The sequence below is a fragment of the Lipotes vexillifer genome, unplaced genomic scaffold (genome assembly GCF_000442215.2).
Source record: "Lipotes vexillifer unplaced genomic scaffold, Lipotes_vexillifer_v1.1 scaffold334, whole genome shotgun sequence".
Classification (NCBI taxonomy): domain Eukaryota; kingdom Metazoa; phylum Chordata; class Mammalia; order Artiodactyla; family Lipotidae; genus Lipotes; species Lipotes vexillifer.
This window is the reverse complement of record NW_006799673.1, coordinates 90,481-116,740: the sequence shown is the minus strand read 5'-3', so window position 1 is coordinate 116,740 and position 26,260 is coordinate 90,481. Positions and strand designations below refer to the sequence as shown.

Genomic DNA, 26,260 nt, shown 5'->3' with positions numbered 1-26,260 from the left:
TTCTTTGTGTTTGCCAAATTATCTAGTAGACATGATACTTCATAGCCATAAAGAAAGTTGATTTAGCATTTTTACTAGAAATATTTTAAAATCCACTGAAAATTTTATAAGACATCTTGTCATTTGGAACTTCTTTAAATGAGGTTCTAGTTGTCTTCTATTTTGCTTTGAGAACATTTCATGTTGATGATTGCCACTGTCACTTCTAGTGAGACTTGGGAAGGAAAATTCAGCAGTTGCTTCTCAGTACGTACCAGAAAAGAGAATCATAAAACCTCAGGGTTAGACTTCCAAACTTTAAGAATAGGAAACCCAGGGCCTAAGCACTTCCAGGGGTTAGTCTGCTGGTTTATGGCAGAGTCAGCACTAACACCTAAATCTCTTAAATTCTCTCTCCTTTACTCACTATACCCAGCATCACAAACTCAAATGACTCCAGAGTTAGGTAACTCACAGTGGGTGGATGACTCAGTGTGACATCGTAAAAAGTGATAGGGCTATGGCAAACCAGATAGTGCTTGCTTCTCCTTGGCCCCAGTCAAGGGGAATGCAGTCTAATAAGTGTTGCCAGAATGTCTACTTTTTCAAAATAAATCCACATTTTATATAAATATTTTGTGGGAATTTTAAGTGTTGGCAACCGAAATACGTGTATCTGTCTGTCTGTCTGCTTTGTTTTCTTCGGGAAAATTAATTATTTTACAATTTAAGTATACTTGACTTACATCACTAAGTTAGTTCCAGATGCACAGTGTAGTGATTTAATATTTCTGTACATTACAAAATGATCACCATAAGTCTAGTTCTCCTCTGTCACCATACAGAGTTATTATAATATTGATTATATTCCCCATGCTGTACATTTCATCCCTGGGACTCATTTATTTTGTAACAGGGAGGTTGTACCTCTTAATCTCCTTTACCGGTTTTACTCATCCCCCAACTTCCCTCCCCAATGACAACCACCTGTTTATTCTCTATCTATGATTGTTTCTGACTTGTTACATTTGTTCATTTGTTTTGTTTTTTAGTTAAATCATATGTTAGTTAAATCATATATAAGTTAAGTCATATGATATTTACCTTTCTCTGACTTATTTTACTTAGCCTAATACCCTCTAGGTCCATCTCTATTGTCACAAATGGCAAGATTTCATTCTTTTTTTATGGCTGAGTAATATCACATTGTAGATATACCACATCTTTATCCACTCATCTATTTGTGGGCACTTAGGTTGCTTCCGTATCTTGGCTATTGTAAATAATGCTGCAGTGCATATATCTATTCAAATTAGTATTTTTGTGTGTTTTTTTTTTCCTCCCAGAAAAATACCCAGAGGTGGTATTGCTGGTCATATGGTAGTTCTGTTTTTAATTTTTTGAGGAACTTTCATACTGTTTTCTACAGTGGCTATATCATTTTACATTCCCATCAACAATGCATGAAGTTACCTTTTCTCTGCATCCTTGCCAACACTTATTGTTTCTTGTCTTTGATAGTACCTATTCTGACTAGTATGAGGTAGTATCTTGTTATGGTTTTGATTTGCACTTCTCTGATGACTAATGATGTTGAACATCTTTTCATATGTCTGTTGCTTGTCTGTAAGTCTTCTTTGGAGTCTATGCAGGTTCTCTGCCTTTTTTTATATATAAATAATTTTTATTGGAGTATGGTTGCTTTACTCTGCCTATTTATTAATTGTGTTGTTTGTTTTTTTGGATAAGTTATATGAGTTCTTTGTAGATTTTGGATATTAGCCCCCATAAGAGATATATATTGTTTGCAAATATCTTCTCCCATTCAGTAGGCTGCCTTTTGGTTTTGTTGATAGTTTCTTTCACTGTGCAAAAGCTTTTTAGTTTGATGTAGTCCCATTTGTTTATTTTTGCTTTTGTTTCCCTTGCCTGAGAACACATATCCAAAAAATATTGTGAAGACTCATGTCAAAGAGTATACTGCCTATGTTTTCTTCTAGGAATTTTATGGTTTTAGGTCTTACATTTAAGTCTTTAATGCCTTTTGAGTTTATTTTTATGTACAGTGTGAGAAAGTAGTCTAGTTTGATTCTTCTGCATGTAGCTCTTCAGTTTTCCCAACACCATTTATTGAAGAGGCTGTCTTTTCCGCATTGTATATTCTTGCCTCCTTCATCATAGGTGAATTGACTATGTAAGTGTGGGTTTATTTCTGGACTGTATTCTGTTACGTTGATCTATGTGTCTGTTTTTGTGCTAGTACCACAGTGTTTTGATTACTGTAGTATAGTTTGAAATCTTGGAACGTGATACCTCCAGCCTTGTTCTTTTTTCTCAAGGTTGTTTTGGCTATTCCGGGTCCTTTGTGTTTCCATACAAATTTTAGAATTATTTGTTGTAGTTTTATGAAAATGCCTTTTGGTATTTTCATAGGGATTGCATTGAACCTATAGTACATTGGGGCGTATGGTCATTTTCACAATATTAATTCTTCAGTTGGTGACCACAGCATATCTTTCCATTTGTGTCATCTTCAGTTTCTTTCATCAGTGTCTTATGATTTTCTGAGTACAGGCCTTTTACCTCCTTGGTTATTTTATTCCTAGGGTTTTTTAATTTAAATTATTTTCTTTATTTTTTTGACTGCGTTGGGTCTTAGTTGCGGCACATGGGATCTTCGTTGAGGCATGGAGGATCTTTCATTGTGACATGCGGTCTCTTCATTACAGCGCTTGGGCTTCTCTCTAGTTGTGGTGCGTTTACGGCATGTGGGCTCACTCATTGAGGTGCGTGGGTGCAATAGTTGTGGTGTGCGGGCTTAGTTGCCCTGCGGCATGTGGGATCTTAATTCCCTGAACAGGGATTGAACCCACGTCCCCTGTGTTGGAAGGCGGATTCTTTACCACTGGACCACCAGGGAAGTCCCTTTTATTATTTTTTTAATATCTGTTATTTAGGCTGCGGCATGTGGGATCTTTGTTGCTGCGTGTGGGATCATTTTAATTGTGGCATGTGGGATCTTTAGTTGCGGCATGCAGGATCTTTAGTTGCAGCATGCTGGCTCTTTTAGTTGGGGCATGCAGGATCTAGCTCCCTGACCAGGGATTGAACCTGGGCCCCCTGCATTGGGAGCATGGAGTCTTAACCACTGGACCACCAGGGAAGTCCCAATTCTTTTTGATGTAAATGAAGTTTTCTTAATTTCTCTTTCTGATAGTTCTTTGTTAGTGTATAGAAACACAACAAATTTCTGTATATTAATTTTTTATCCTGAAACTTTACTGAATTCAGTTAATAGCTCTAATATTTTTTTGGTAGTTTCTTTAGGGTATTCTGTGTATAGTATTATGTTATCTGCAAACAGTGAGAGCTTTACGTCTTCCTTTCCAATTTGGATTCCATTTATTTCTTTTTCTTGTCTGATTGCCATGGCTAGAACTTGCAATACTATGTTGAATGGAAGTGGTGAGAGTGGGCATCCTTGTCTTGTTCCTAATCTTAGAGGAAATGTTTTCTTTCAGCTTTTCACTATTTAGTATGGTGTCTATTTAGTATGATGTTAGCTGTGAGTTTGTCATATATGGCCTTTATTATGTAGAGGTATGTTTCCTCTATATCCACTTTCTGGAGTTATTATCATAAATGGGTATTGAATTTTGTCAAAAACTTTTTCTGCATTTATTGAGATGATTATATTTTTATTCTTAAGTTTGTTCATGTGGTGTATTACATGGATTGACTTGCAGATATTGAACCATCCTTGCATCCCTGGGATAAATTCCACTTGATCATGGTGTATAATTTTTTTAATGTATAATTGAATTTGGTGTGCTTATACTTTGTTGAGAAGTTTTGCATCTGTGTTCATTAGGGATATTGGCTTGTAATTTTCCTTTTTTGTGGTGTCTTTATCTGGTTTTGGTACAGGGTGATGCCTCATAAGAATGAGTTTGGAAGCATTTCTTCCTCTTCTTTTTTTTGGAATAATTTGAGAAGGATAGGTGTTAACTCTAAATGTTCGGTAGAATTCACCCGTGAAGCTCCATGGTCCTGAACTTTTGTTTGGGAGTTTTTAAACTACTGATTCAGTTTCAGTGTTGCTAATTGGTCTGTTCATATTTTCTGTTTCTTTCTGATTCAGTCTTAGGAGATTATATGTTGCTAGAAATTTATCCCTTTCTTCTAGGTTGTCCATTTTATTGGCATGTAATTTTTTTTTTTTTTTTTTTTGCGGTACGCGGGCCTCTCACTGTTGTGGCCTCTCCTGTTGCGGAGCACGGGCTCCGGACGCGCAGGCTCAGTGGCCATGGCTCATGAGCCCAGCTGCTCCGCGGCATATGGGATCTTCCTGGACCGGGGCACGAACCTGTGTCCCCTGCATCGGCAGGTGGACTCTCAACCCCTGCGCCACCAGGGAAGCCCATGGCATGTAATTGTTAATAGTAATCTCTTCAGATCTTTTGTAGTTTTGTGATGTCAGTTGTAACATCTCCTTGATCATTTTATTTTACTGATTTCAGCTCTTTTTCTTGATAAGTCTGGCTAAAGGTTTATCTAAATTTTGTTTATCTTTTCACAGAACCAGCTCTTAGTTTCTTTGCTCTTTCCTCTTGTTTTACTGTCTCTATTTCATTTATTTCTGCTCTGAGCTTTATGATTTCTTCTAACTGGGTTTATGTGTTCTTCTTTTTCTAGTTCCTTTAGGTATAAGGTTAGGTTTTGTACTGAGATTTTTCTTGTATTCTGAGGTAGGCTTGCATTGCTATAAACTTACCTCTTAGAACTGCTTTTGCTGCATCCCACAGATTTTGGATCATGTTTCCATATTCATTTGTCACCAGCTATATTTTTCTTGTCACCAGGTATTTGATTTCTTCAGTTACCCATTGGTTACTTAGTCACATATTGTTTGGCTCACCAGTGTTTTTTTTGCCATTTTTTTTCTTGTGGTTAATTTCTAGTCTCATAGTGTTGTGGTCAGAAAAGATGCTGGATGTGATTTCAGTCTTCTTAAATTTATCAAGACTTGTTCTGTGGCCTAGAATGTTAGCTACCCTAGAGAGTGTTCGATGTGCACTTGAAACTAATGTGTATTCTGCTGCTTTTGGATGGAATATTCTATATGTTATAGCTATTAAGTCCATCTATCGTAATGTATTGTTTAAGGCCAGTGGTTTCCTCGTTGAACTTCTCTCTCAATGATCTGTCCATTGATGTAAGTGGGGTGTAAAAGTCCCCTACTATTATTGTGTTACTGGGACTTTCTCCCTTTGTTTCTATTTGGTTTATGTATTTAGGTGCTCCCTTTTTGGGTGCATATATATTTACAATTGTTACATCTTGTTGGATCAATCCATTTATCAAAGTAATGCTACCCAGCTTGCTTTTCATTTCCATTTCCATGGAATACCTTTTTCCATCCCCTTACTTTCAGTGGGTGTGTCTTTAGATATGATGTGAGTTTCTTCTAGGCACTATGTATAAGGGTCTTATTTTTTCACCCATTCAGTCAGTCTGTGTCTTTTGATTGGAGCATTTAGTCCATTTACATTTAAAGTAATAATTGATAAGTATGTACTTATTGCTGTTTTGTTCATTGTTTCCAGGTTGCTTTTGTAGTTCTTTTTTCCTTCTTTTGCTTGCCTCCCTTGTGATTTGATGACTATCCTTAGTGTTAGGTTTGGATTCCTTTATCTTGTGTGTGTGTGTGTGTGTGTGTGTGTGTGTGTGTGTGTGTGTGTATCTGTTAGAGATTTTTGGTTTGTAATTACCTTGAGGTTCATATATAACAGCCCATGTATGTATTTGTGATTATTTTAAGTTGATGATTCTTAAGTTCAAACACATTCTAACAAACCTGCATCCACCCCCACCTTTTTTTTTTTTTTTACATTATATTTTCCTTTTTTGTTTGTTTGTGTCCCTTAACTACTTTTTGTGGATATAGATGACTTTATTACTTTTGTCTTTTAACCTTCCTACTAGATTTTTATATTGCCTAGTGTGGTGTTTTTCTTTTCTGTTTAGAGAAGTCCCTTAAACATTTCTTATAAAGGCTGTTTACAGGTGCTGAACTCTTAGGTTTTGCTTGTCTGTAAAACTCTATATCGCTCCTTCAAATCTGAATAATAGCCTTGCCGCATAAACTGTTCTTGGTTGTGGATTTTTTCCTTTCATCACATTGAATATATCATGCCGTTCCCTTCTGGCCTGCAAAGTGTCTACTGAAAAATTTGCTGACAGTGTATTGGAATTCCCTTGTACCTAACTAGTTGCTTTTCCCTTACTCCTTTTAAGATTCTCTCTTAATCTTTAATTTTTGCCCATTTAATAACCGTGTGTCTTGGTGTGGACCTCTGAGTTCATCTTGTTTGGGACTGTGCTTCCCGGACCTGGATGTCTGTTTCCTTTCCCAGATTAGGGAAGTTTTTAGCTACTATTCTTCAAATAAGTTCTCTGCCTCTTTCTCTCTCCTCGACTTCTGGGACCCCTATATTGTGAATGTTAGTACTCTTGATGTTGTCCCAGAGGTTTCTTAAACTATTGTCATTAAAACAATTTTTTTTTTTGTTCTGTTCAGCTTAAGTAGTTTGTACTATATATTTTAGTACACTCATCCATTCCTCTATATCATCTAAGCTATTGTTGATTCTTTCTAGTGTGTTTTTTATTTCAGCTATTGTGTTTTTCAGATCTGTTTGATTCTTCTTTATCACTTACTGTTAAACTTCTCACTGTGTCCATTCTTTTCCTGATTTCATTGAGCAACTTTGTGATCATCATCTTGAACTCTTTATCAGGTAGATTGCTTATCTCTCTTCACTTACTTTTTCCTCTGGGATTTTGTCTTGTTCCTTTGTTTGGGACATATTCCTCTGTCACCTCATTTTGCCTGATTTTTCTGTTTTTATTTCTTTGTATTAGGCAGGTCATTTATGCTTCCTGAAATTGAAGAAGTAGGAGATGTCCTATGGGGCCCAGGAGCACAGTTCCCTCTGGTCACCAGAGCTATATCCTCTAGGGATGCCCCTTATGTGGGCTGCAAGGGCCCTTCTGTTGTGGCAGGGCTGATTACTGTGGGTGTGCTGGTAGGCAAGGCTGGCCCCCCAGCCTTATTGGCTGCCAGGTGCTCCTCATGTGGAGGCTGCCAGCTGCTGGTGGGTGGGGCTGGGTCCTGGTGAAGTTAGCTGTGTGGCCTGGAGAAGGGGCTGGAGCTGGTGGGTAGGTAAGCCCTCGGCACTAGTAGACTAGAGGGAGGACTCCAAAATGGTGCTAGCCAGCATCAGTGTCTTCCTGCTAGAACAAGTTCCTGTAAATGGCTGCTGCTAGTGTCTTTGTCCCTAGGGAGAGTCCTAGTTGCCTCCTGCCTCTCCAGGAGGCTCTCCAAGATCAGGAAGTATGTCTGACCCAGGCTCCTTTCAAATTACTGCCTCTTAGCTGGGACTCAGGACATATGAGATTTTGCATGCACCCTCTATGAATAGAGTCTCTGTTTCCTCCAGCCCTCCGGCTCTTCTGTACACAAGCCCCGCTGGCCTTCATAGCCAGATGTTCTGGGGCCTCATCTTCCTGGTGCAGGACCCCTGGGCTGGAGAGTCCAATGTGAGGCTCGGATCCCTCACTCCTTGTGAAGAACCTCTGCAATTGTGATTATCCTCCCATTTGTAGGTCACCTATTCAGGGGTGTGGGTCTTGACTATACTGTATCTCCAGTTTCCCCCTTCTGCCCTTCTCATGGTGGTTCCTTCTTTATGTCTTTAGTTGTGGAAAATTTTTTCTGCTAGTCTTGAAGTTCTCATCAATAGTTCCTCTATAAATAGTTGTAATTTTAGAGTGCCTGTGGTAGGATGTGAGTCAAGGTCTTATCACTCTGTTATCTTAGCCACTCCTCCCCAAATTATATTCTTTGAAAATGCCTTGTGGACCAAGGAAACTGTATCCATAGGTCTTATCCAGCCCTTAAGCGACCTCAGGGTCATCATTCTATCTCAGTATGTTTTATGAGTTTGTCTATATGGAATCTATTCTGAAACATCTTAACTTTCCGAAATCAACATTTCTTTTTCATTTAGTCAGTGTTGAGGCTTTGCTATATGCTCACTTCCTCATTCCATTTTGATAGTAAAAATCTTTAAAAATAACCAGCTTAGGAGGAAAAATATGTTCATCTTTTCATTTAGTTGAGCCACTTTGCCACTTGTCTGTTATGAATTTTGGTGGAAAACAGATAAGCCCAGGTTGTAAGGGCTTACAGCCCTCCCTTGTAAGTGGAGATAAGACACAAACAAGAATGACTGGGATGTCAGGGATGTCGCATATGAGGTCAGAGGTCCTAAGGAAGTCTAGGAAAAGGTTTTATAGAGGGTCTGGCACTTAATGCTGTTTCTTAAGGGAAACAATCTTAAATCAAGTACACAAGGAAGAGAGCTGCCGAAGAATATATACAGAAACGGGCTTGTCTGGATAATAGTGAGCAATAGATTCCTGTAGGAAACTAGTTGGCAAGCTGGAAGTGAAGGCCTGGATTATTTAATTTGGTAGGCAATGAAAAGAGGAATGATACGGTCTGTAAACCTTCCCTCTGTTGCTGAGATGTTTCTGTTGCTGTGGTACTTGTTCACATAAAGCAAGTGGAATCTTTTGCTGGTACTTAATGTTTTTGTTTAAGAGCTTAAATTATTGTGAAAATGAACTTCTTGAGTCAGGCTGGAATGAGTTTGACTTGAAGAAATAATAGATGCTCAACAAATGAATGAACTGAAAATGAAAGCTCATGAGTGAAAAATGAGTGAGAAATGGGTAGACTCAGAATGCCGATACTGACTTGAAGGGAGGGTAGGGCAACAGTAGTTTGGACCAGGGCAAAACTTTAAGGGACCACAAAAGCATTCATAGATTTGTGTGATCAGATTCTGATTTTTTTTTTTCCTTTGCAGAATGTCCATATCTTACCACAGACAGTTCTTTACATGGCTGATTCAGAAACTTTCATTAGTCTGGAGGAGTGTCGTGGCCATAAGAGAGGTGAATATCAAAGGAAAAAGTTTTCGATTTTTTTTTTTGTTCCCTATGTACCTCTTTTTGGAGATAAATACTGTTCTCATTCTGAGAGTTACTGACTTTCTGAGTCTATGGCCTACTCCCTGGAGAATGCATGAATATGCTGTCTTTGAACTTTGAGAAGCCCTTTTGCTTTGAAGATTGATTTCTAAACCTTGTGGTACAATTGAAACATTCTTTAGTAAGGTGTTTTTCTCTTTTTGAAATACTTTAATCCTCCAGGTACTTCTTTTTACTATTAAAACAGGATGTCTTTGGGTATTCAAGCCTTTTATTGTATTGGATGACCATTTACCAAGGTTATCTAGATACTGTACATTCTTCTTGGCTTGCTAAATGAAGAAGCAGACTATATCCCATGTTGGGCACACTGAGGCCCAGAGTTAGACTTGGATAGTGGATTATCATTGTCTGATTTGAATCCAGGTGACAGTGTGGTAGAAAAGTCATTATGCTTTAATATCAGCTGAACAGAAAGGTATAATAGTAAATCTGAAAATCAGCTGCTACTGCTGATGTCATTGAGGCAAAAGCAGTATGTGAACAAGTAGAAAAAGGCAAACTGGCAATGTTTAAGGTCAGATTTAGAATTTAACATATAAAACACGGGCTCAAAACAAAAACTTTTGTTTTTTTGTTTTTTGGTTTTTTTTCTTGCGTCATGCGGGCCTCTCACTGTTGTGGCCTCTCCCATTTGCGGAGCACAGGCTCCGGACGCGCAGGCTCAGTGGCCATGGCTCACGGGCCCAGCCGCTCCGCGGCATGTGGGATCGTCCCGAAACGGGGCACGAACCCGCATCTCCTGCATCGGCAGGCGGACTCTCAAGCACTGCGCCACCAGGGAAGCCCAAAACTTTTGTTTTTAATCAAAGCTTTTAGACTTCCTTTAAAGTGTTCTGGTGTAAAATAATTTAATATTTGCTTTTTTTCCCCCTTCCTCATCAAATTTGACCTTAAATGGATGACATTGAATGATTTTCCCGTGTTATTACAGCCAGGAAAAGAACTACTATGGAAGCAGCATTTGCCCTTGAGAAGCTATTCCCAAAACAATGCCAAGTCCTTGGGATTGTGACCCCAGGGATTGTAGGTGAGAGAATACCAACTTGATTTCCTTGCTTTGCGTTAATGTGGGGTCCTATAGATTGGTGGGTTATTTGTACCTTAACAGCATGTTTATATTTTTGGCCATCCAAAGTACAATAAAGTTGGTCATATATACCATTGTATTATATTTCACTTAGATTAATTTTCCTTAGGTTATTTGGTTAATATTTCAAATCTCAGGGCTGGCCATGTAAACCAAATCTAATTCATATCTTTCCAGGAGCCATTCATAAGAGGACAAAGATCTCATTCTTCCTTTCTACAAACTGGAAAGTATTAGCAAGCATTCTTACTTTTGTCAGTTCAGCCAGAACTGTTTCTGGTGGATGGGGTGAGGTAGGGCTGGGATCAGGAGCTGCAGTAGGCCTTACTAGGAAACTTCTCTTTCTCTGCTTGGCTGCCACTGTTTATAGCAGGAACTTTCCTTTTCCACGTTTGCTGCTGGTGAATTTTTGCTGGTTTTAATTATTTTGACTTCTGTTCTGTATCTAATGGGGGGAGCGAGATCCTGTTAAAGCTGTCATGGTGCAGTGGTTCGCATCCCTAGATTGGGATCCCAGCTGTACCACTTTAGTATCGGTATGACTTTGGGCGAGTTAGCTGACCTCATGGGGCTTCAGTTTCCCCATCTATTACATGGGGGTGATTGATAGTACCTTCTTCAGAGGGTTTGAGGATTAAATGAGTTAGCACATGTACAGCATTTAGAATAAAGATATGCAATAAGCGATAACTAAATGTTAGCTATTATTATTTCTTGTTGCACTCCATAAATGGTATTTTTAATCTTCACTGAGAGACTTTTGATTGGAATTTAAGAGTCTTGTACAATGAACTACAAAGGATTTCAAGTGTTTACAGATGAATAAGGGTAAATGTATGGTTGATGGAGGACTGTTTCATCCCTCCTGCTATCAGCTCCCACCCCTATACTATTATATCAGCCCCATCACCACAAATTTTGTTTCTCATTGGATTAAAAAAAATGACGGCAGTGACTGATTTTCTTTTAACTTTCGAATTTTCCTTAAATGAGTGGTCTAGTTTTTACCATTATTAGTTATTAACAAATACTTCTGTAGAAACATAGCTGTAATTTCTTAACATCATTTGGTTAGACCTCCCCACCCTACACTCTGTGGCATCCTCAAAGCATGACTAAGGTTTTCCTCTTTAAAATTTCAGGTGGGGGTTAGGGACAGGAGAGGGCGGGCCAACCTGGGAAACACTCTTGCCTCCATGACCCCATAATGATGGGTGGGCAGTCTACCTGAAGCCTTCCTCTCATGTTTGCCATGTTTCAGAGCAGTTGGTCATCTTTCTAAGTTCTCTTAACGATCTTCATGTCGGGAGTAAGTATCATTCCAACTCCCTTTAGTCGGAACCTGTCCTCTTGTGTTTTCTTGGACCTACTCCTTACCCTTCTTATTGATTCTTGTTTCCACAGCTGAGCACTTTCTTTGTTCCACATATGTCACAGAAAAACTTAACACCAAGACAGTTGATTGGATTCCTTTTTCTTAGGCTACAGTTAGTGATTATTTCTAAAATAGCCATTGGCTGCTAACTTATCTTCCTTCTTTAGGTTGGAAAAATTTCAAGTTTGAGAATTTGTTCATTTTTATATATACAGAGATCATTTTCTTTCTTAACTGAGGTAAACTTTACTTACAGTGAAATGCACAATCCTGAGTGTACAGTTTAATGAGTTTTTTTTTTCTTTTGCGGTACGCGGGCCTCTCATTGCTGTGGCCTCTCCCGTTGCTGAGCACAGGCTCCGGACGCGCAGGCTCAGTGGCCATGGCTCACGGGCCCAGCCGCTCTGCAGCATGTGGGATCTTCCCGGACGGGGGCACGAATCAGTGTCCCCTGCATCGGCAGGCGGACTCTCAACCACTGCGCCACCAGGGAAGCCCCAGTTTAATGAGTTTTGACAAATTCATATCCTGGTGAAACTGACATGCTAGTCAATATTTAGTATGTTTCCATCACCCCAGGAAGTTCCCTCATGCCCTCTTCCTGCCATTCCCTACTTGCCATAGGAAACCCCAGTTCCAATTTCAGTGACCATAGGTTAGTTTGGCCTATTGTTGAATGTAATATAAATGGAATCATGTTATATACTCTCTTTATCTTGGCTCTTTCACTCAACATAAATATTTTTAACAACATAATATTTTTGAGACTCATGTTATTTTGCATATGAGTAATTCATTAAAAAAAATTCTAGAGTAGTATTCTGTGACTTAACTTGAAATAATTTTTGTGTATGGTATAAGGTAGGTTCAGGGTTAATTTTTTTTCATATGTTTATCTAGGTATTCCAATGCCATTTGTTGAAGACTTCTCTTCCTTATTAAATTGTCTCAGCACCTTTGTCAAAAATAATTGGCTGTATGTTTGTGGGTCTGTTTCTGGATTTAATTCTGTTCCATTGATGTATTTGTGTATCCTTAAGCCAGAGTCATATTACTGTAGGTCTTGATGTTCTTTTTAAAGATTGATTTCCATAGATCTTGATGTCCTTCTTTTTAAAAATTGCTCTGGCTATCTAGGTCCTTTGCATTTCCACATATATTTTAGAAGCATCCTGTCAATTTCTATAACAAAGCCTATTGGCTTTTAATTTGGATTGTCTTGAGGCCTGCTACAGACAAAAAAAATTGCTTTTATGTTTTGATATTTTTTTGTAGAAGAGGGCCTCATAATAAACTCTGAAATTTTATTTGCATGTTTTTAAATTTAGAATATGTTATGGGGGGTTTGATTAGATTCTGAAATTTTCTCTTTGAAAATTTTTTTTCCCATTTTGCTCTATCTTTGGTTTCTAAAAGGCTTATTAACACTTTTTTTAAGAGTTTCTTTTTTATACTAGTAATAGCCATTTACTGTTTTTAAAAAAAAAGTAAAGGAAAATTAGAAAAGCAAAAAAGAAAAAAATTAAGCTACTTTAAGCTTTAAGTAGATTTAACCACTCTGTTAATTTTATGATGCATAACCTTCCAGACTTTCAGTATGTAGTACAGAGTATAGATACAGAAAGATATGTAGTATAGATATATGTATATATGTGTGTATATGTATGTGTGCATAAAATATGTATATATATATATATATATATATATATATATATATTTATATAATACAGTTTTCAGTGAACTTGTAATCTGCAGTATTAGTATTGGTCTGCCAGGGCAGCCATAACAAAATACTATAGACTGGATGGCTTAAACAACAGAAATTTATTTTCTCACATTTCTGGAGTCTGGAAGTTCAAGGTTTTGGCATTTTTCCTTTCTTCTGAGGCTTCATTCTTTGGCTTACATATAGCCACCTGCCTTCTCACTGGGTCCTCACATAGCTTTTTCTCTTTTCTCTGTATACCTTCATCTCTGATGTTTCTTCCTCTTCTTGAAAGGACACTAATCTTACTGGATTAGGGCCTGACCTTGTGACCTCATTTAACCTTAATTGCCTCTTTATTTAAAGGCCTTATCTCGAAATACAGTTATATATATATGTGTGTATGTATTTCCATTCTACATACACACAATATATATAGTGTATATAATTGTCAAATATTCTATGATAAATTTTACAAGTAGAATTGCTGTGAAGATGTAGTTACTACCCTCCCCCCAACTTTTTATTTAGAAAAGCTTCAAACCTATAGAAAAGGTGAAAGAATAATAGAATAGTACAATAAACACCCATATATCCTTCATCTAGATTCACTGTTGTAAAAAATTTTGCAACATTTGCTTTTTCTGTCTTTGTTTATGAAAACATTTCTTTCTGAACAATTTGAAAGTAAATTTTAGGCATCATGACCTTATACCTCTAAAAATTTCAAAGCTGAGAAACTCTTATTCAGATAGTGGCCTGTTACCTTATTGATTATGTTAGTGACCTAAACTGAAGTTACCTAGGTGTGGCTGGGTAATTTACACCAGATGAAACTTCTGTTTTTATTGAATCTGTTCACAAAACTGTTTAACTTTTTTCCTAGTGACACCAATGGGATCAAGTAGCAATCCACCTCAGGAAATAGAAATTGGAGAATCTGGTTTTGCTCTATTATTTCCTCAAATTGAAGGAATAAAAATAAAACCCTTTCATTTTATTATGGATCCAAAGAAATTAACACTAGAAAGGCATCAACTCACTGAAGTAGGTAAGTTGTTATTATTTACCATTAATTGCCCATATTGTTGATTGATTTTGTTTGTTACTTTGAGAGAGTCTGAATTAAGTATACGTTACTGCAGATGTGGATAATTCAAATTAGTGATTAACAGAGGCTAGTGCAATTTTTTTTTTGGTAGAATGGATTTACTTTTTATTTTACTTACATTAAAGCCTGAGAGAACCAGAGATGAATTTTCCATAAATACTCTGTTGATAATAAACTTACTTGTATTTAATTCTGAATTTTGAAGGATTTCTTCCTCTTTGAACATTTTCTATTTTTTTTTAAATTATTTGGCCGTGTTGGGTCTTCGTTGCTGCACGTGGGCTTTCTCTAGTTGCGGCAAGCAGGGGCTACACTTCGTTGCGGTGCGCAGGCTTCTCATTGCGGTGGCCTCTCTCATTGCGGAGCACTGGCTCCAGGCGCGCGGGTTTCAGTAGTTGTGGCTCGCAGACTCCAGAGTGCAGGCTCAGCAGTTGTGGCTCACGGGCCTAGTTGCTCCGCAGCATGTGGGATCTTCCCAGACCAGGGCTGGAACCCGTGTCCCCTGAATTGGCAGGCGGATTCCCAACCACCGCGCCACCAGGGAAGCCCTTGAACATTTTCTTTTGCCCTATTTTGTTTTTTGAAGCTGAAAAGTTCAAGGTTTTATTTCTCTTTTATGCTAGTAATAAGCATTTGTTTTTTCAAAAATTAAAAGATACAGGTTAGTTCAATATTGACTAATTAGAAAGATGGGAATAAGTGTAATGAACTTGATAAGTTTTAGAAATAGTGTAAGTTAAGGCAGAGTATATCAAACAACGGTTTAGTAGGATATGTCAGGCAGGAAGCTTGGCTGGAGTAGACAGGTCATGCATGAGGTGATTTTTTTTTTTTTGTGGTACGCGGGCCTCTTACTGTTGTGGCCTCTCCCGTTGCGGAGCACAGGCTCCGGACGCGCAGGCTTAGCGGCCATGGCTCACGGGCCCAGCCACTCCGCGGCATGTGGTATCTTCCTGGACCAGGGCACGAGCCTGTGTCCCCTGCATCGGCAGGTGGACTCTCAACCATTGTGCCACCAGGGAAGCCCCATGAGGTGATTTTGAAGAGGTAAAGGGTTAGCTCAGTTTCTAAGCTCTGATAAGAAAGCTTAATTTAATATAGTAAGCAAGAAAATAATTATTCAAGCAAAGCAGTGTTAAGGCCTTGCATCTACCTCTGCAGATGAACTGATTGGGGTTAACTTGTTAGAGAAGCTTGTTTGGCCTTTGACTCAGTGCTTTTGCTGAAGGTCATGTTGCCAAGCCTCCTCTGTCCTGTCTTTTTGGGTCCAGAAGTAAGTGTGGTGCCTCCTGGGCATGCTCCCCTCTGCCCTATAGCAACCCGGGGAATCCATGATTGAGGTCCTCATGGTATACTTAAAGCTAGAAGCCTAGTTTTGTCCATTTACAAGAAAGACCCAAAATCTTGAGTGGAAGGAACCATCTATTTTATGATAAAATAGTTATTAGATTTGTTTTAGACCTTGTTTGCATTACAGTGCTAAAGAAGTATAGGAATCAGAAAACTGAAATGAAAAAGAGCCCCACGTTTTTCTGCTGTGTGAAGCGTTTTTATTGGTGTCCTTTCCCTAAGCTGTTTGCTGTCAACAAGTTGGCTTATTCCAAGGCATCATTTTCATCCTGTTCGTGGCCTTCTGGAAATTGAGGCTTTGCCTAGATTGAGATGATTATCTCTATTCTTTCCCATACTATTTTCTTCACTTCCATAATTGGACCGTTGTCTTTTATGTGGACGAGAAGATGGAGGCCTCTGAGGTGGGCAAGGAGTGAGTGGTTGGAGCCTGTGGGACGTGCCTTCTCCACAGAGTCCCAGCCTGCACTCCTGAACCAGACACCCGGAGCAACTCTTATCTATGTTCCATAACAGTGGAAGGCACCCCGTTCCTGGTAGTGTCCCTCAGGCTCGGCACACTTTCTCTGTAAAGGCCAGATAGTGAATATTACAGGTTTTGCCAGTGATACAGCCTCAGTTGCATCTATTCAACTCTGCCATTGGGAGTGCAGAAGCAGCTATAGACAGTACGTAAAAAATCAGCTTTGTTCCAATAAAACTTTATACAAAAGCAGGGGCGCCGGATTTGGCACCTGGGCTGTGGCCTGTCTTCCCCTGCGTTGTAGACTTGGCCACTCTGACTAGAAGGTGGTGTGTGAGCAAACAAAGCAGCTCGGCCTCCTGTGAAATAGGCATTGCCTCTGTGCGCAGGGACCTCGTGTGTGATATTATAGTTTTTCCAGACCCTGTGTATAGGGAGTGTCGTAATCGGACCTCCTGTCACGGTACATATAAATTTATATATATACATACACATGCACACTTTCTTTTATATTCTTTTTGAAGAACTTACCAAAATGGTGCATTTCTTAAACAAGGCATAGGTTGTTTTAAAGTCTGTATGGTATCCTATGTTAAAAATAGTCTCTGGAATGAAAAAAAAATATATATATATATATATATGTGTGTGTGTGTGTGTATGTGTATGTGGGAGTGAAGGCAAAAATACCTCTGTTCCCTAAGTGCCATAAAAGCCAATGTCCATTCATTCAAAAATTGTTCACATGCATGTCATATGCCAGTCCCTGTATGTGTGGGGCTCTGGAGATGCTTGTTGGAGACACACTGTCATGCCTCTTGGAGCTTCCAGTCTAGCAGGCCAGGCCGACTTTGAATACAGTACCACAGACGTGTAAGTGTTACCAAGTAGAAGAGGCTCTAGGAAGTGTAATCATGGACTTAATCCACTCTGGGGTGTTGGGAAAGTGACATTTGGGCAGAGCGCTGGGTAGAAGTGAACTAGAGTGGGGAGAGGTCCCTCAGATGTGGAGTCAGGAAGAGTATCGTAGGAGTATTGTACCTTCTTTCCAGCTTACTGACAAAAATAGATGAAAGGACAGGACATAGAAAGGGCCTGGCAAGTCACCTTCAGAATTTAGGTGCTGTGGATTCACCGGCTCATAGGAAATGTAAGGAGTTCCAGTGTATCTGGAGAGTGGTGGGTGTGAGGAGGGGTGTGGTGTGAGGTGGAGCTAGGATGCAGGGTGGGGCCGCTCGGCACTGAGGATCTTGACGTGCCCAAGGGCAGCGGAAGCCAGGATTCTAAACCAAGGAGTGGTACAACTGATGGGTGTTTGGAAAATGCCCCTCTGGCTGTGGTGTGATGGCTTTGGAGGAACACAAGAGAGGAGGCAGGGAGAACGGGGGCTGTTGTGGCTATGGCAGTGGTGTTGTAGAGACGTGGGTGGATTCAAGATGAAGTTCCCACGTGAGTCCACAGGGTGAGGTGATGGGTTAAAACGTTGCGGGGTGAGAATGAGGACCATGGCAGTGTTGTCACCGAGGTTTCTGCCAGGGCAGGTGCGCAGTACCTTCTCCTGAGGTAAGGAATAGACGGGGGCGCAGGTTGGAGGAGTCAGATGATCAGTTCTGAATCTGAGATGGGGACATTGATTAGACAGTTGAATATGTGGGTCTGGAGCTCAGGAGAATGGTCTTGACCACAGATAAAATTTAGGAATATCAGGTAATTAATGGTTGTTGTTCAGGTCCTTTCTGCTTACTTCATTTTGGTCTTCTGATGACTACTCTGCCAGCAACTGAGAGGTGTAAAAACTAAATTTTAATTATTTGTTAAGTCAGAGTCCAAAAAAAATTTGAGGGATTAAGTTTTTAAATTATCTGGAGATTTCATAGAGAATCTTGAGGGGGCCACAGTCAGTGATCAGGTGCAACGCAGAAAAATGGTGCTAAAAGTTAAGTGACGGAACTTGTTCTGCTTTAGAAGCTGCCCTTGAAAAAGCTGGGCAGCTTCTAAAGCAGGAAGATGACTTAGAAGGAGGGTGGTGCCAGTGTTTTGTTAGGCTTTCCTGCCCTTTGTGGTGGATTTCACTCAGCTCCAGGAGCAAAGAGCTAGGAGAGAGCAGAGAACTAGCAGAGAGCTGTAAGGGGCCTGGTGGGGGCCAGCTCCCAGGTTATGGTGCTGGCCGGATACAGCCCCTGAGCCCCCGGGCCATAGGCTCATGTTCATGGAGCTGAGTGGTATGGTGCTTCTCTTTTTTTTTTAATCCCCTACCATGTACATAAAGTGACACGGCTTCTCATTGAACGATATCAGAGAGATTTTTGGATAAGGTGCATCTCAAAAAAGCATGACAACTACGTGAAAGCCAGAGCAGCACAGGTGACCCCTAGCTGGTTTGGAGGATAGGATGCATGGCTTCTTTATTTTCCCTCTAAATATGATGTTTACTTCAGATTCATTTGATTCAAGGGGAAATAGCGTCTTGAGTGTCATTTCATTATTTGATAACTTGTGTAACTCGTGGTCGGGGCCCTCAGTTTAGCCAGAACATGTTTTGATATTGAACCTCCTCTATTGAACCCTTACTGGGGGCCAGGCACTGGGCAGGGTTGGATGCTTCTTTATGACATTATCGTATTTAATCATCACAACCACTCTTGAGACTTGCTCCTGCCCCAGTTTTAGAGGAGGAAGCTGCACTTGGAGAAGTCTAGTAAATTGCTCAGTCAGATGGCTACAAGGGGTTGAACCTGAGTTCTGATCCAGGTCTGACTCCAAAAGTCATGTCCTAGCATGCTGACTTCATATTTATACATGTTTAGTGTAAAAAAGATGGATATAAAGATACAGGGAAGGAAGTGATGCTAAAACTAAGGTTGTGAGGAAGAGAGAACACAGCTTCTGTCTATGAATTGTTCATGGTATTAGCCTCTCATTTCAAGTAGACATTATCTTTCACGTAGGTTTTCTACATGCATTTAGATTACATCACTTTCAAACAAGCCATAAAACAGCTGTCTTCAGAGAGGCTTCCCTAAAAAGAGTAGAAATCTGAACACACAGACCTAAAGCCTTTTCAAGCAGTCCTAGCCAATCTTTGGAATAGTTCTTCATAGCTGGCTTTCCTGAATCTGATGCTGCTCTTGGTGTCTAGATTTGATTTTTTTTCCTTTTATTTAACCTTCCAGCTTGAGCATAGCTATAATGAATTTTATATTCTGCCTTATTTGAAAGTGAATTTAAGGCAGCATACAAAGATACATAGACTATCAGTGGAGGAATCCCGAGTTGAGGGACATGTGTAGGAGGAATATAGTGCAGCCAGGATGGAGGGTAGTACATGAGATACAGACCATCATCATTTGCTAGATGTGGGCCACAGGTTTGGCTGAGCTAGGGCAGAAGAAGCATTAACTCTTCCCTGTTTTCTGAGAACTGAGATAAATTCTAGTGGATCTATATGCCCTTATAATAAATAGCTTGTTTTTCAAGCTGTTTCTTACCCCATGTCACTCTGTGAACACCAATGGCATCACCCCAACTATGTCTCCTTAAAATAAAAGCAGGTGTAGGATCCAAACCAATGAGGTCTGTTTACTGAGCTCTCTGCGAAATCTAAAAATGTTTGGAGCCGCCAAAGGAATGGATGGCCCACGTGCTCTTCAGCCACTCAGTCTGCTGTGACTTAGATCTCATGCTGGATTTCAGGGAACAGTGAACTGGAACTTGCACCTTTTATAGTTGGGCTGGTTGAGTACGTCATCTACCCAACAAACATCGGAGCTGAGAACACAGCTAGCGTGCTTTCCTGAAGTTGAGAGTCCTCAGATGCTGCTACTGAGCAGTGGGCCCTCCTGTTTCCCCACAGGCAGGACTGAAGGCAGTGCCAGGATTTCCCTCAGAATGGGCTGGGTAGTCGTCTTTTCAGGCTCGTGTATCTTAGGCCTCAATTTTTAGTGGCAAGGAGTCTGAATTGTACCTTCCTTCTGGTACATGATACAGACCTGTCTGTCAGGCAGCCAGCCTGGGGTAAGGCAGATTTGTTCTCTAAGTTGGGTGGGGGGAAGTGAGTCTAGTTTCTAAATTTGTGTGTGTGTGGTGTCCCGCTGTAGAACAAGACCACTGGAGGAGGATGTTGAAAGCACTCAGTGTGCGTTGGATGAATAAGGGCGGTGCCTATAGAACATTCAGATGAAAATTTTAGTAGGCAATTGTAAAAGGGGGCCTAGAGCTTAGAAATCAGGAAAGGGAGAGATGTAGTTTTTAGGTTTCTAAAACTTAAAATTGAGAGTCAGGAGATGTGGGTCTAGAGTCTGCCAAGATGCCGTTCGGGGCCAGTCACTTTTCTAGGATTAGCAGCCCTTCTTTGTAAAATAACGTAAACTGTTGATCCCACAGGCCTCTTCCGACTCTGAAAATTCATTCTAAAAAAAAAAAACATTCTCTGAAAATTTGCTGGGCTGGTCTGTGTGGAGAAAAAGACCTTTTAGTAATGGTTTGGGGTATGTGGTATCTTGAAAGTACTGGTTTGTACTAATATCCTTCTTACTCTCCAAATCAGTGATGTACTGTATAGAGAATTAGAAATGGACCAGAGGCAGTCTCCCTAGATAAATCATTATTTGGTGTTAGGAATTGGTCATTCACCTCCACTCCACCCCGTTTCCTTATTAAGTGAGCCTTATTTCTGGCAACCTTTATTTACCCTTACATCTGTGAAGATGGAAGTCATGTGGCTGAGTCAGTGGAAACTCAAATGTGAGTCAGATGTTTGATTTTTTTCTTTTTTTTGTGTCCCAGAGCCACCTCTTTGGCAAATTTCAAGTTGGTAGTGTATAAACAAGGTGCAAGAGGCACCTGGGAGCTTGTAGGGGAGAGCCTGGGAGCTTGTAGGGGAGAGCATGAGTACTGCCTACCTCCTGATAGGCTATGCTGCCCTCTAGTGGTAGCTGCTTTTCATCCATATGCTGCAGAATTGAATATTTTCCTGCTTTGGAATGAGCTTCCAATGGTTAAACCACCTTCACTCCCACTCCCTTTCCTGGAATATATGGATAAGGCCTGTATTTTTTTTTTTATTTTTTTTTATTTTTTTAACATCTTTATTGGGGTATAATTGCTTTACAATGGTGTGTTAGTTTCTGCTTTATAACAGAGTGAGTCAGTTATACATATATATATGTTCCCATATCTCTTCCCTCTTTGTCTTTAAGAGGAATCAGAGGTTGTTGGGAAGGTTGTTAAAACCCAAATTTGCAACTGGAATGCTTGCTGAAAGCACCTGGTTACCTCAGCAGTCAATATAAATTACAGAGGCTTTCGTCCTTATCCCCTCCTGGGGCACGTGGAGCACAGCCCTAAGGGAACTCCTATTACTCTTTTTTCCAGTGCTCCAGGAGACGTGCACATCTGTTGTTGACACATGTGGAACCTCAGCTCTCCCACCACCTCTCACACTGTTGATGTGATCATGATATTTTCAAACCTAAGGAAGGACCTCCAGGCAGAAGGAAGACACACCTGACACAATTAAAACCAAAACAGTTGGCACACTGGGATACAGATGAGGAATTTACTGCCTTTCTCTGTACACTCCGAGCTGCTGGATGTTAGTGAAGGGTTAAGCTAAGGACAAAATTAAAGAATTGTATCTGTTTTCTTATTACATGAAGAGGTTGCATCACTTGGTTTTTCCTTAAAATCTCTGACCATAAAATTGTGACCCTTTCCTAATTTACCTGGGCTACTTCAAGTTTACTTTGGGGAACTCCTTTCCACAGACAGATTGACATTGCCTTTTAGGATCTTGCAATGCATGCTGGTTAAGAATCTTAGCCTGGGAACCACCCGGACCTGGGTCTGATACTTGACTCACCGCCTACTTACTAGCTGGGTGACCTCAGGCAAGTAGCTTCCCCTCGGCAAGCCCATCTCCTTATCTGTAAAGCAGGTAGGACACCCCACTGCCAGCCTGGGAGTATTCTTGTGAGGATTCAGAGAGACCTTGGTATCAAGTCTTCCTCTCGGTGACCGACGCATAGTTAAGTACTCAATAGTTTCTTTGTTTTTACCATTGTAATTGTTTTACAAAAGAGAGTCGAACAGATAAAATGCACAAGCTGACCTGTAACATAATTGAAAAACTTAAGGCAATGCACATGTATTTTGGCAGTTTAGAATGTGATAACTGGACAAACGTTTCTTCCTTGTTGAGTGCTCAGCAAAGTCTGCATACTGTGCTATTAGAAATGCCTGTTATAAGGGGAACAGACCTCCACCAGGTTCATAGTATCATTTGAATTTGAAGGCATTCCTTTCTCACAAAAGGAATTGCCATTTGAAAGGACAAGTCCCTATGAGGAGTAGAACAGACAGCAGAAGGTCTTGGCTTTTAGCTGCCTGAGCCATCTCAAATAATTCATCCAGTCTTCTTGACCTCTGCTTCAACCTCTCTGTCCAGGAAAGCAACAGGTATATTGCATGCAAGGAGGTTACTGATTCCTTCAAGTTTGATTTTGGGGTCAGATAGAACTAGCTTCAAATTCTAGCTGCACAGCATGCAAGCTGTGTGGCTAATGATTTTGAGCCCTAGTTTATGCCTCTGGGAGGAGATTAATGGGGTACCTTCCTGATAGGTTTGCTGGGAGGATTAAAAGAGAGCAAATTGCCCAAGCTTTGCAAATGGCAGCTAATAAAATAATGAAAACTTTTTGCTTTCAGAACTCTATCTTAAATTGAGGACTCCAAAGAGCTTCTGTGACTATTATTAATTTTTAATTAAAAGTAAGTTAAAATTTATTTTATTACTATGAGAAACAAAATGAGAAACTTTAAAAATATTTGTGTATTAATTTAAAAATCACAGCAAACTCTTAATATGCTAACATAAAAATACATTTTTAATAAAAAGTAACTTTTTTTAAAAAAAGGAACAAAAGAGAAGACTTCATTAGTTTTTTTTTTTCAAGTCCCTTTAATGTCTTAGTAGGAAGGAGTGGAATTCTCATATCTGCTTCCACTAAAATCTGTTGCAGTATCACACATTACTTAGCTTCTGGAAAACTCCACTTTACACCCTAGATGGAATGAAAGCAGAGAAAAGCAAATAATACCTTGGCATTATAAAAATAGTTTTGACCTCATGGACTCCCTGAAAGGGACTCAGGGACCCCCCACTCTTTGAAAACAACCGACTTGGGACAACTGTCTTTCAAACTCTCAAACTGTAGATGATCCAAAGGCTTATGTAGAAAAAGAATGTTACAATGCATAAGAGAAAGAGAAACATCAAGGCCAAGAATATAGAATATCTGAGTCCCACTGAAGAATTTACTTTTAGAAATAAGCTTGTACTCAAGTACGGGGCAGGAGAACAGCAGGAGCCCGAACATATTTACAGAATCAGGCAAGTATCAGGCAAATATATTCTCCAAACAGACTGGACAAACTTGTGATGCCAGTAATCCAGACATCACAGATCACTGCTTCTATGTCTCTTTCTCCGTTCTCCACCACTCCACACCAGCACTGCAGGAAAATACCCATTTGCTCTCTGGATTATCGAATGTTGTAGTTATACCCCACCAGGGCATGGTGACTCAAACCCAGAAAAACTCATGGGTTTTTCAAACACACAGACCTGGGTTCAAAGGCTCGAATTGCCACTTAAGAGCTATGTAGTCTTGGAAAAGTTACTTAAATTTACTGAATCTCATGTATATGATGGGGATTGTGATGGACTAAAAATGACCATATTCTCTGCAACTCCTCCCATCAAAAGTGTGGAATGCAATGGAATACTACTCAGCCATAAAAAAGAAACCTTACCATTTGCAATAACATGGATGAATCTAGAGGGCATTATACTAAATAAGTCAGACAAAGACAAATACCACATGTGATCTCACTTATATGCAGAATCTAAAAAACTAAACAAAATGAAAACAGACTCATAGATACAGAGAATAAATGGATGGCTGCCAGAGGGGAGGGTGGGTGAAATAGCTGAAGAGGATTAAGAGGTATAAACCTCCAGTTATAAAATAAATAAGCCTGAGGATGGAATGTATAGCACAATAATGGTCAATAATACTGTCATAACTTTGTATGTGGACAGATGGTTACTAGATTTCTCGTGTGATCATTTCATAATGTATGCAAGTCAAATCTCTATGTAGTACACATGAAACTAACATAATATTGTATGTCCACTATCTTTCAATAAGATTTTTTTTAATTAATTAAATTTATTTAACACACATAGAGCTAATTCAAGTAATCTCCTTCTTGAGTGAGCTTTGGAGTTTTTGTCTTCAAGGAATTTGCCCATTTCAAGAAAGTAATCAAATTTTTTAGCAAAGTTGTTTATTATATTCTCTTAATCCTTCTAATGATGTAGATCTCTAGTGATATTTTTTCACTCCTTACACATAATGTATATATTCTACCTTTTTTTTGAATTTTTGAATTTTATTTATTTTTTTATACAGCAAATTCTTATTACTTATTCATTTTATACATATTAGTGTATATACGTCAGTCCCAATCTCCCAATTCATCAATAATGAATCTTTCAATAAGATTTTTTGAAAGTTGAAGTCTATTTTCTCATGTCTTGAATTGGGCTGGCGCTGAGTCTGCATCACTCTATGTGGTCGAAGCGGCAATACTTAACTTTTGAGCATGGTTTCAAGAGGCCCTGCAGCTTCCACACTTACCCTGTGGAACCCTGAGGCCCCCGTGCTGTGATGAAAGATTCCATGGAGGAAGAGGGCCAGCCATCTCTGGTGAGGCCCCAGACATCTTATCCCATCCAGCCTCAGCCAAGCAGCCATATGGAGAGTTCCGGTGAAAACAGCAGAACCACCACCCATTCAGCCCACAGAACTGTGAGAAATGATCATTCTGTTTTAGGCTACTAAATAGATGGGTAGTTTCTAGGGTGACCAATTTGTCCCAGTTTGCCTGGGACTTGCCCACTTTTAGCTGCCAGTCCCACATCCCAAGAAACCCCTCAGCCCTAGTTGGTCACCTATTTGTAGCACAATTGCAAATACCTTACACAGGAATAAGAGCGTTCAACTCAGTGTTTGAGAGAATTAAGTGAAATGATGAGGTAAAGGCAAAATATAGACAGAGCCCATAAAATGAAAGGTTTTGTTTTTCTTTTCAATTTATAAAATAACTTTATAATAATTTATAATTACTCTATCTTTAATAAAATAATATTTCCATAGCTAATTAAAATTTGATCTTTTATCTTTGTCTATAACTGAACTTCTCATTCAGGGCCCTAATTGCTTTTTTTCTTTTTTTAAATTAGTTTATTTATTTTTGGCTGCGTTGGGTCTTCGTTGCTGCACGCGGCTTTCTCTAGTTGCGGCGAGCGGCGGCTACTCTTCGTTGCTATGCGCGGGCTTCTCATTGTGGTGGCTTCTCTTGTTGCGGAGCACGGGCTCTAGGCACGTGGGCTACAGTAGTTGGGGCACATGGGCTCAGTAATTCTGGCTCGCAGGCTCTAGAGCTCAGGCTCAGTAGCTGTGGCGCACGGGCTTAGCTGCTCTGCGGCATGTGGGATCTTCCCGGACCAGGGCTCGAACCCGTGTCCCCTGCATTGGCAGGCGGATTCTGAACCACTGCACCACCAGGGAAGTCCCGGGACCTAATTGCTTTAAATATACCAGAGAGCATTCTCTGCTGGAGAATGCTGCATTTTCAGCTAAGCACGAAGGTAGCAGGCCCCTGGGAAATTATGAACCAAAAAGAGAAAGAAAACATTGGACTTAGCTAAATTCAAACTGGCTGTGAGTTCTCAAAAGAGTATCACTGTTGAAGATGGAAAACACTTAATATTATGTCATTCTGGGTGGGTCTAGAACAGGACCTTTTTTTGGACAATATTTTTCCCCAGGGGCATGTCTAGTGAAAACATAATCCACGGAGATGATCTGCAGATAAGGTCAATGCCATGTGCCCACAAAAAGGCAGAATCTCGGGGGCCTACTGGTTAAGAGAGTTGAAACCTTTGAAACTCTATTTTAGAGCTTTCCTTAGGAAGAAAAGTGGGAGGCTGGGGTGGTGGTGGG

General features: G+C 39.9%; 1 protein-coding gene and 1 non-coding gene across 2 annotated transcripts in view; one reads left to right on the top strand and one right to left on the bottom strand.

Moving 5' to 3' along the window:
• The window catches only part of FBXO22 (F-box protein 22), a 37,590-nt gene that overhangs the window by 1,692 nt on the left and 9,638 nt on the right, over positions 1-26,260 (top strand). Inside the window, exons 3-5 of the mRNA XM_007471839.1 lie at positions 8,916-9,003; positions 10,034-10,129; positions 14,156-14,320. Of these exons, the coding sequence (XP_007471901.1) occupies positions 8,916-9,003; positions 10,034-10,129; positions 14,156-14,320 (349 nt within the window). The remainder of the gene's footprint in view (positions 1-8,915; positions 9,004-10,033; positions 10,130-14,155; positions 14,321-26,260) is intronic.
• On the bottom strand, positions 3,070-3,142 carry TRNAW-CCA (transfer RNA tryptophan (anticodon CCA)). The gene has a single exon. It is a non-coding gene; the product is annotated as a tRNA-Trp (tRNA).